General features: G+C 42.1%; 1 protein-coding gene across 1 annotated transcript; it reads left to right on the plus strand.

Annotated features, from left to right (window-relative positions):
* The first annotated feature begins 7,591 nt into the window (after positions 1 to 7,591).
* Positions 7,592 to 10,300, plus strand: LOC138971955 (N-acetyllactosaminide beta-1,3-N-acetylglucosaminyltransferase 4-like). The gene is made up of 2 exons (XM_070344801.1): positions 7,592 to 9,250; positions 9,507 to 10,300. The coding sequence occupies exons 1-2, from the start codon at positions 8,443 to 8,445 to the stop codon at positions 10,046 to 10,048; spliced, it is 1,350 nt and encodes a 449-aa protein (XP_070200902.1). The 5' UTR covers positions 7,592 to 8,442; the 3' UTR covers positions 10,049 to 10,300.
* Positions 10,301 to 11,456: the final 1,156 nt, after the last annotated feature.

An 11,456-nucleotide genomic window follows, 5' to 3' on the forward strand; every position in this document is an offset into this window, starting at 1 on the left:
ACCAAATACCCGTTTGACTTGGAATAAAGGCCGTGAAAGGTGAATGCTTGCCCTAATAGGCTATTGAGCTTTACTGGCCGATGTGAATGCGTTATATATTGTGTGTAAAAAATGTCTGTTTGTCTGTCTGTAAAAAATTCCATTTCAAACGGCAGAAATTAATATGTAAGCGCCTAGGGCTATATCTAGATTAGGCGCATAAAAAATGATCACAATAATGATAATTGTCAGTAAGTACTGGTGTCACATGACTGATGTGAACCAGTTGATTGGCTAATGGCGATGCGCTAAAACTGTTAGCGCACTCTTGGAGTGCGCTAACTTTTCCACAGAGCGTATTCTTCCGCCCTTTGCCTAAGCGAGACTGTGCTCTCATCCTCAGAATTAATTAATGACATGTAGCTTATATTCTCCACAATACCAAATGACCATAAATTCCCTGCTTCTCAATAAAAGCAGAAGTGTTTTGTTTTTTCTGACAGATTGCATGTGCCTGTGCCAGTGCCAGTGATCTAAAAATAGAAGCCGCTGTGTTTCATCTAATTTTCGCCGACTTGCATAAATTCTTCTCATATGCCGTGTTAGTGGCATGTAGCTTATCATCCACATTACCAAATGATGAGTTAGTATACAATTCCCAGCGGCTAACAGAAAACACAAGTGTTATTCCGATAACGTACCAGCTAGACCAGTTTGGAAGACTGACTCGATCGACTCTGTAGCAGACTACACAGAAATACGACTACATCAGTTCAGTAAATGAATGGTTTCCGAATTATTATTTCAAGGCAAGAACAATCGTAATCGAAAACGTGTAAGGTTCAGAACGTTCTTACCATATATAAGACTTATTACCAGAGCCTGCCTCATGCATGCAGACTCAGTGCAGTGGTTCGATTGCCCAGGTACTGAGGTAGCCTAGCAGACGACATTAACCCCGCTCAGCAAATTAACATGTTGAGCAAATGTGAACGAAAAAACGATGGGGATGTAATACGTGTAGGGTTCAGAGCATTCTTACCGTTCATATTTAGTATCAGACTCCCCGATGAGTGAAGATACAACACAAGAAATATGCCACATTTGTTTTGAAAATGTGCGAACAGTCGTGTCCCGCTTCGAGTCAATTCAAGGGGAGTCACTCCGCACAGTCAATCCGTCGAAGCTCGACTGGAGGTTTCGAATCGCAAATAATGACTCGAGCACAGTCCTTTCTCCGAGTTCAAATGAGGTCTCTCTGAAAGATCATCACTGTTCAGATTAACGCTACACTGGAATTTACCAACAGAAATTAAAATGCGTGTGACGAAAGCACGACACACTTGAGACACACCACACAAAAGTAGATCTTTACTGTACACAACCTGACCACACAGTTATGCCTATCCAAATGCGCGTTGCAAAATGTGCGTTTGGAATCTTCTTTTTTCTATGGCGGTACTGACAATATCGTTATTGAAACAATCCCAGTGCACTAAAGGATTTATAGAGCAAATCTCGAAAATAATTATTGAACTCAGCACTATGCGCTTCGTTCAATAATGAATTTTCTCGATTTGCTCTATAAATCCCTTAGTGCACTGGGATGTCTCAATAACTTAAATAATAATAATGATAATAATGTACATACCTGATATTGTTAATGATTTTGTTATTGATTTAAAAATAAATCAGAATAAAACATAATACATGTAGTACGATTTAGCACTGTTTTGACAGCCACCAACTGAACTGGTATGAAAAGGTTACATTCTTTGTTTTTACATTTAGTCACTTTTTGACTAAACATATTCAGGTAAACTGGGAAATTGAGAGGGCTCGTAATGGTGTGTGTGTGTACAGAGCGATATCTAGGAAACTGGTGGACAGATGTTCTCGAAACCTAATGGGCGGTTCTGGTGAGGTTATGCCCCCTCTTTCTTTCAGCTGGTAACTGGCACCACCTCGTGGCAAGATCACACGAGAAAGGAAAAAAAAACTTGCATTGGTCCCAAATAGCATATCGGTTTGGTAACAGTTCGTGTGTAAGTCGTGCATTTTATACGGTAAACAGACAATGGTCGGTTATGCCCCTTCTTTCTTTCGGCTGGTAACTGGCGCCACCTCGCGGTAAGATCACAGGAGTTGTCTCGCGTTATCACCCCAGAAGCGCTCATTACGTTTGAATTCTGCCAGATGGTATTCCCAAACAGTTTTCTCTTTACATTTAGTCAAGTTTTGACTAAATGTTTTAACGTAGAGGGGGGAATCGAGACGAGGGTTGTGGTGTGTGTGTGTGTGTGTGTCTGTCTGTCTGTGTGTGTGTGTGTAGAGCGATTCAGACCAAACTACTGGACCGATCTTTATGAAATTTGACATGAGAGTTCCTGGGAATGATATCCCCGGACGTTTTTTTCTTTTTTTTGATAAATACCTTTGATGACGTCATATCCGGCTTTTTGTAAAAGTTGAGGCGGCACTGTCACACCCTCATTTTTCAATCAAATTGATTGAAATTTTGGCCAAGCAATCTTCGACGAAGGCCGGACTTCGGTATTGCATTTCAGCTTGGTGGCTTAAAAATTAATTGATGACTTTGGTCATTAAAAATCTGAAAATTGTAAAAAAAAATATTTTTTTTAAAACGATCCAAATTTACGTTTATCTTATTCTTCATCATTTTCTGATTCCAAAAACATATAAATATGTTATATTCGGATTAAAAACAAGCTCTGAAAATTAAAAATATAAAAATTATTATTAAAATAAAATTTCCGAAATCGATTTAAAAACAATTTCATCTTAATCCTTGTGGGTTCCTGATTCCAAAAACATATAGATGTGATATGTTTGGATTAAAAACACGCTCAGAAAGTTAAAAAGAATAGAGATAAAGAAAAGCGTGCTATCCTTCTCAGCGCAACTACTACCCCGCTCTTCTTGTCAATTTCACTGCCTGTGCATCGAGCGGTGGACTGACGATGCTACGAGTATACGCTCTTGCTGTAAAAATGCAGTGAGTTCAGTTTCATTCTGTTAGTTCGACAGCTTGACTAAATGTTGTAATTTCGCCTTACGCGACTTGTTTTACTAAATGTTTATGACTAAATGTTTTAACGTTGACTGGGAATCGAGATGAGGGTGTGGTGTATGTATGTGTGTATGTGTGTGTGTGTTTATAAAGTGATTTAGAGAAACTACTGGACCGATCTTCATGAAACTTCACATGAGAGGTCCTAAGTATGATATCTCTAGACGTTTTTTTCATTTTTTTTATAAATGTCTTTGATGACGTCATATCCGGCTTTTTGTGAAAGTTGAGGCGACACTGTCACGCTCTCATTTTTTAACCAAATTCGTTTACATTTTGGTCAAGTAATCTTCGACGAAGCCCGGACTTTGGTATTGCATTTCAGTTTTGAGGCTTAAAAATTAATTAATGAGTTTGCTCATTAAAGTTGTCATTAACATCGATTTTTCCCAAACAGATTTAAAATTGATTGCATCGTATTCTTCATCAAATTTTGATTCTAAAAATATATACATATATCATGTTTACTCTTAAAATGTGATCACAATTAACGAAAATAGGTTAATTAGTACTAAGATTATAATTTAAGAAATCGATCCAAACTTATTCTTTATCATTTCCTGATTCCAAAAAACATATAGATATAATATGTTGTATTCAAAACAAGCTCAGAAAGTTAAAAAGAATACAGAAAAGCGCGCTTTCCTTCTTACCGCAATACGCTATTTCGCTATTCTTGCATGTCAGTTTCACTTCGTGTTGTACGAGATAAGTGAGCGACTTCCTCGCCGCAGGAGTTGACGAAGCTGTTTTGTCTTGGTGAACAAAATGCAGTGCGTTCAGTTTTATTCTGTGGGTTCGACAGATTGACTAAATGTTGTAATTTCGCCTTTCTTTGTATCTGTCTTTAAAAAGAAGTTAAGGTGGCACTGTGGTGACCGCATTTTTGGCTCACGTAAGTGTAGCCTATGCGATCGTAACTTTGTCTGTCTGTGCGTGCGTGTGTGTGTGTGTTTGTGCGTGTGTATGTCTGTGGTAGAAACTCTAACATTTGAAGACGTCACATTACATTGACGTCACATTATGACGTAAGAGGGTTAGACGTCACGCGAAGGAAGTACTGAAAGTCTCGGTCATTATTATTTTGAGCGCGCCGAGACTAGTTGGCAGTCGTGTCCTGTAAGTAGGCTACATGCAGACAGACAGATCTAGATCTAGTGTCTCGCTTTCTTGCACAGTTTCACCTATGCTCTTTCTGTGTGTGACGTGTGTGTGTGTGTGTGTGTGTATGTGTGACGGAGTGATTGAGTTTGTGTTACTGTTTGTCGATTTCTTACGTGAGCCTTGATGGCTTCGCCTCTTGTTTCAATAGGTTTGATTGTTTCTCTGACCAGGTCTGGACTGTGGATGCATTTCAGCTTGAAAGCTTTAAAATTCATTTCAATATGTTAATCAGAATTTTGCTTTAAAATCGAAATTATAATTTAAGACACAAAAATGTTTCATTGCATTTTAATTTTTGTCCTGAATCAGGAAATAGAAAGATGGGTTAGGTTTGAATAGATATTAAGCTCCAAAACAATGAAAATCAGGTATATGCGAGTTAGGTCCCTGTGAACATGATACCAAGACAGTGTTGACTTGGTCAACAGGTTTGGTCAGCCAGAACTCGGTCGCTGTGAAAGCTTTTTGACTCACATGCGAAGCAAAAGTGAGTCTATGTACTCACCCGAGTCGTCCGTCCGTCCGGCCGTCCGGAAAACTTTATTTCTTGGACACTATTCAGTCTATCAGTACCAAATTTGGCAAGATGGTGTATGATGACAAGGCCCCAAAAAACATACATAGCATCTTGACCTTGCTTCAAGGTCAAGGTCGCAGGGTCCATAAATGTTGTCTAAAAAACAGTTATTTTTCACATTTTTCCCATTTTCTCTGAAGTTTTTGAGATTGAATACCTCACCTATATATGATATATAAGGCAAAGTAAGCCCCATCTTTTGATACCAGTTTGGTTTACCTTGCTTCAAGGTCAAGGTCACAGGAGCTCTTCAAAGTTGGATTGTATACATATTTTGAAGTGACCTTGACCCTGAACTATGGAAGATAACTGTTTCAAACTTAAAAATTATGTGGGGCACATGTTATGCTTTCATCATAAGACACATTTGGTCACATATGATCAAGGTCAAGGTCACTTTGACCCTTATGAAATGTGACCAAAATAAGGTAGTGAACCACTAAAAGTGACCATATCTCATGGTAGAAAGAGCCAATAAGCACCATTGTACTTCCTATGTCTTGAATTAACAGCTTTGTGTTGCATGACCTTGGATGACCTTGACCTTGGGTCAAGGTCACATGTATTTTGGTAGGAAAAATGTGTAAAGCAGTTCTTAGTGTATGATGTCATTGCTAGGTTTAGTTATTTGACCTTGACCCTGAAGGTCAAGGTCATGTAAAGGTCAAGCATGTGAGTCGTATGGGCTTTGCCCTTCTTGTTTGATGTTTAGGCCAACATATTGGCAAAATGTTCTGATATCGTTTTATGCAACTTGTTGTTTGTTTGTTGTTGTTGTTTGTTTTGGCTTGTTGTTTAGTGTGTGTGGTTTAACTTTTGAACTGATCGGTGAGCAAGAAATCATTTTCCAAGGCATTAAATGGGAGAATACAAAAACCTGACTCTGACTTTGTGTTTGGTTGTTAATCAAGAAATACTATATTTAGTTCACGGATATCAGTTGAATCCCGCAGTGGGGCACTGCGGTTATGAAATTAAAGGCCCCTCCTGTTTTTGGAACCGCAGGAGCTTTCTAGTTTGCTGTTAGGTAGATTTTTGGTTCCTCTTTCCTGTCATGCTCTCTTTTTCTTCATGAATTCTTTTCTTTTTTCTGCCTTCTTGCTCATTCACCTGTATTTTTTCCAAAAATCTCTTCTCTTGCCGCTTGTCTCGCGATTCATGTATAGTTTAATCTGTTAGTGTTCTGATGTAAGTCCAGCAGTAGATAGGTTAAGCCTATTTTAACATACTGGAAACTGGTAATCTTCCAGTAGGTATTAATTTAGTTTTACTAAAGCCTGCTGGGACACAAGTAATGGGTTAGTGCATTTGTAAACAGGAATCGCTTGACAAGTGGCCCCCTTCATCCCCCCCTTCCTCGTCCTGATATGGCTCTGCGTAGTCGGCTGGACGTTAAGCAACAAATAAACAAACAAACAAATATCAGTTGAACTGATGAAAGAGATTTAAATGGACATTTGTGGTGGCAGAGATTGTTTTCATGCTCATAAGGAATTTGTACAAACGGTCATTTTCTTTCATATTACACATGTAGTTGAATGTCAGTTCTAGTGAGAGAGATTTTGTCTCGAGTCATGGATTAAGTGATAGAAGAGATTCTGTTTATGGATATTGGTGAAAATCACCAGGTAGACATCATGTTTCATAACCTCAACTAAGTAGATGAACTTTTTTTCATGAGTTGTACCAATGTTGATGATATAAGTTGGTGATCTGTAGCAAAGAGGTCATGATTTACAAGACTGATTTTTCATGTTTAATAACTAAGCTTTAATCACAACTGTAATTGAAATTGTGTAACTGATTGTTGCCTGTATATAACATTGCCTTGAGTCTCTGGTTTTTGTGTTCATATACATGTACATGGATTATTATGTTGTTTTTACATTCAAACTTTGTGTACACTCTGATGGTACAAAGTTTGATAGCTCTGATGTTACCATGTAATAACAAATATGTGTAGTCATACACAATGTAATGCATTGATATTTTCTTCATATGTTTGTATTGAAAGAAAAATTCGACGAAGAACACATTTACCTGTTACTATTGAAATATGAGATATTTAGATGACAGTGTGTGTGTGTGTGTGTGTGTGTGTGTGTGTGTGTGTGTGTGTGTGTGTGTGTGTGTGTGTGTGTGTGTGCGTGCGTGCGTGCGTGCGTGCGTGCGTGCGTGCGTGTGTGTGTGTTCTACAGAGTAACATGTGCCACATAATTTACAGTAGATTTGAGCCATAATTACATGGTCATTTGACATTGAAATGATAATGACTTGCAACACAGATATGGACTGGAAATGATCTGGTTTTGTGTCCAAAGCATCGAGATGGTCCTATCTGATCGACTTGACTCAAATTTACAGTAGGATACTATGGGAGGCTCTTTGTTGTTTTCTTGTTGTTTTTCTTCTTCGTAGAAATATACCTTCTTGGACATTTCTGTCACCTGTGGCTGGTACTGTGAACTGAAGTCCGACTTTCTAGGCTGCTCCTCAAAAGAAATGAAAAAGCCAGTGCCTGACTACTGAAAACAGGAATCAATACTACTTGAGAATAATTTGACAGGTAGGCAGATGCGCTGAGTTGCCCGACACCTGCAGCCGTCAGCCCGGTCACTCGCTGTCCAGCGCCACTACAGTGGTTGCCACGGCAATAATTTGACTGCCTCAAACCTCTCTCTCTCTCTCTCTCTCTCTCTCTCTCTCTCTCTCTCAAAGACAAAAATAGGCGATGACTGAGAGAGTATGACACAACAGATGACAACAGTACGTGAGGGATTGTGTTCTGTCGTTCTGCACATCTCTCTACAATGCGACAGGTTGGTACATTTTTGTATGGACATACACACACACATAAACACGCGCCTTGGACGACACAAACACACGTGGGCATTATGCATGCAAACTACTCTTTAACTGATACTCGTGAGCGCGAACACACAAACACATACAATAACCAACATGTGCATGGAAATCTTGTATAACTATTCTTACAAAGAAGAGACAACATAGGTGGGGTTTTCTAAGCTGTTAAATAAGTGATTAAAGCGTACACAGTAAGCCTTGGCATATTACTGTATCATGAAATAAAAACGACTGTTGCAAAAAGCTCAGCTTCCTGCCTCGAAGGCCAAGGTTACGTTGTTGGTGTTCTTTTTTCGTACCATTGCTTGTAACTTCTGATGAATCATTCCTTTTTTCCTAAAAAATCTAATTTTGGGCCTTGTTGTAAGACATGTTTTCAGTCCACAAAACATCGGGTGATAAATAATACAGCGGGTTTACTTGGGACCACCCAACAAGCGGCTATGCAGCTTACATGAAGTGTGGCCGGCTATGTAAACTTAGCAAACAATTTATTGCGACACATTTTGCACCATATATCAAAATAAAGCATTAATTCCCGTGTCATTTCAATCAAACTTTCTATGCCATTTAAGCCCGCCCATTTGACTAACTGGATCACCTTTCGGATCAAAGATTTCTTTAACAGGGATCACGTGACCGCCGCTCAAATAAGGGTACCCCCAAAATCGACGTGACAAAAACGGAAGGGACCAAAATCATAATATGCACAACTTGGCAATTTTTACACACGAGGAGAAAGTCAATTTAATGATCTACCCACAACATGTTGTTTTGTTTAGCTGGCTTGCTGGTTTGGGTTGCAAAGTTGGGTATGTTAGGGTTGATGGTTTTGGTTGTATTGTTGGGTGTCTTTGGTTTGCTGGTTTTGGCTACGGAGTTTGGTTTGGATGTGTTAAGATCTTTTCCACTCCAGTTTCAGAGATGGCGGGTGCGTTACTTGCGGCGCTGGAGCTGGCTGCAGTGCATGTTGCTGCTGGTGTCGATGGTGACGCTGTACCGTGTGACCAGTCAGTGGTGGCCGAGTAACGTCACCGCCAGCCCCCAGCGCAACAAGCCCCGCATCGCGACCGACAGGGACGTGTTTGCCGCGCACTTCATGGTAGGTTTTCGCTTCCGCGCAAACGGCAGCCAGGGGGTGGGGGATGGGGTGGGCAGCTACCGGCCCCGCCTGCCCGACGACCGCCCGCAGTTCTTTCAGCCCCGCAGCCAGGCGCAGTTCTCTCTGGACGTGTACCCCTACCTGCACGAGGCGCGCGACACGTGCGACGGGCCCGTGGACCTGCTGGTGCTGGTCCCGTCCTCCCCCGCCCACCTGCAGCGTCGTCAAGCGGTCAGACACACCTGGGGCAGCGCGGTCAGCGGCAAGCCATGGGCCGGAGACACGGAGGACCTGGGGGGCAGCGTAGTCGTCCTCTTCCTCCTGGGCCAGGTCAAGGACGACCGGGCCGTGTCGGAGGCCTTCAGCAGGGAGGCCCAGGAGCACGGGGACGTGGTGCAGTGGCAAGGACTTCTCGACACCTACTACAACCTCACGTTGAAGGTACGGTCTCTGCATATAGATTATAATAAACGTCTTGGCTTTTAGGCAGTACTTTTGTGGGTGAAAACACGCACGGTTCCCGGCCAATGCAACCTAACCATAAGAAGGTATGGCTACATAAAAGAACTTACGACATCAACACTAGAATATGTGTACGTGTGTGTGTGTGTGTGTGTGTCACGGTGTGTGTGAGTGCACGTGCGTGTGTGTGTGTGTGTGTAAGTGCACATGTGTGTTAAGTGTGTGTGTGTGTGTCTGTCACAGAATGCCATCATACTGTTGGTAAGTGTGCTTGCTGCAGGTGTTGCTGGGGCTGCGCTGGGTCCGCCAGCACTGTCGTCACGCGCGCCACGTGATCAAGGCGGATGACGACACCTTCGTGCACGTGCCGCGCGTGTTGCGGCGGGCCTGGTCCCCTGGCTGGGCGGACAGCATCAGCGGCGCGTTTTACAAGGCCAGCCCGTGCAGGCGCACCGGGCGCTATGCCGTCAGCCGGGCGGCCTACCCTTTCGACGTATACCCGCCCCATGTCAAGGGCAACGTGTACGTGGTGCCCGGGGAGGTGGTGCAGCGCCTGGTGCTAGTGGCCCCCTACCTGCCCTACAACAACATGGAGGACGTGCACGTGACCGGCACGCTGCCACGCGCCCTGGGTCTGTCCCACCACCCCTTCCTGCAGCGAGAGTTCTCCGTCCTTCCCCGGCCCCCGCACCCCTGTGTCTTCATGGACGACGTCACACTGGCCAGTCAGCAAGTCAACCCGCAGTTGGCTTACCGCATCTGGGCCACCTTCACTGACGGCCGGCTGTGTCCGTCTGCCAACCTCTGACTACACTCTGGATGGAGTGACACGATCGGTGATTATAAAAACGACAGCCCCCCTCCCCCTCTGTGCTTGTCAAACAATTCGAAAACAATGACTAGTTGTTCCAAGTTGCTACGCTCACTACCATCAACACAGCATATGTGATGCATATCCACTTCTTGCAGACTCTGATCTCCCTCGCAGATTAAAATCAGTTATAATGTGCAAAGGGCACACAACTAAATACTAAAAGTATGTCAACCTCAGAAAAGTACACTTTTTGAGTCACTTGAGAAAAAGTGACTCTATGTAATCGGTCAGTGTTAGTCTGTCCGGCCGGCCGTCCGGCCGGCCGTCCGGCCGGCCGGCCGTCCGTAGACACCACCTTAACGTTGGACTTTTCTCGGAAACTATCAAAGCGATCGGGCTCATATTTTGTTTAGTCGTGACCTCCAATGACCTCTACACTTTAACGATGGTTTCGTTGACCTTTGACCTTTTTCAAGGTCACAGGTCAGCGTCAAAGGAAAAATTAGACATTTTATATCTTTGACAAAGTTCATCGGATGTGATTGAAACTTTGTAGGATTATTCTTTACATCAAAGTATTTACATCTGTAGCCTTTTACGAACGTTATCAGAAAAACAAGGGAGATAAGGCAGGTTTCACGGTAATCAGACTCTTTGATGTGTGTAAACTTTGCCTTCAAATTACTTGCTTACTGTGTTGATTTTCATCATTTTTTCTGCTTGGCATGAGTAAGTATGGTATTTGCAATACAAAAAAATAAATAAAAGCTAAAATGTTTGTGTTTGAGCAATTATTTGAGCGCGTTTTTCGAAGCGAACGTGTGAATCCTGACAGACACCATTTCCTTCTGTCACATGACCCCATCTCAAAGTGTGATTCAACAGACACAAAAATAACACACAAAACTTATGATAATGGGGTTATTAATTCAATTAATACACAAGGTTAGTCTCTGACTAGAGAAAATAGGGAAACAATATCAAATGGGAGCATAAAACCGTTTCTGGAAAAATGTTCAATCACCACCGAAAGTGTCTGTCAGTAAAAAAAACACGTGCTTTGTTTGCAAAGCAAAGCCTAATTTTACACATCGCGTGCTTTTGTCTGTTATTCTTGCTTGTGAACATCATTTTATTGATGTTCTTCACTGGAAAGCAGGTGTATCATCAACAGTATCACAAAATCGCAAAGAATGAACATTTTTGTTGTGATCCGACCGGTGTCTGTAGACTGAATCACACGTTCGGCAAACTTCGTTTTTAACGGAAATAACCGAGCCTTTAATCGGAAACGACGTTTCAACCGCTTCATATCGTCTGCAGGAAGAAAAAGAGGAATGCGATACCCAGTGAGTAAAACATTTAATCGTTTTTAGTGCCTTTTGATCAAGTTTTGTTGCGT

Source organism: Littorina saxatilis, linkage group LG7, assembly GCF_037325665.1.
Source record: "Littorina saxatilis isolate snail1 linkage group LG7, US_GU_Lsax_2.0, whole genome shotgun sequence".
NCBI classification, from domain to species: Eukaryota; Metazoa; Mollusca; class Gastropoda; order Littorinimorpha; family Littorinidae; genus Littorina; species Littorina saxatilis.

What these genes read in the sequence shown, in the direction of transcription:
- LOC138971955 (XM_070344801.1), top strand. Translation starts at nt 8,443, where the DNA reads ATGTTGTTTTGTTTAGCTGGCTTGCTGGTTTGGGTTGCAAAGTTGGGT. An exon ending in GCATATAGATTATAATAAAC is followed by an intron (nt 9,251 to 9,506) that starts GTCTTGGCTTTT and finishes ACTGTTGGTAAG; the next exon opens with TGTGCTTGCTGCAGGTGTTG.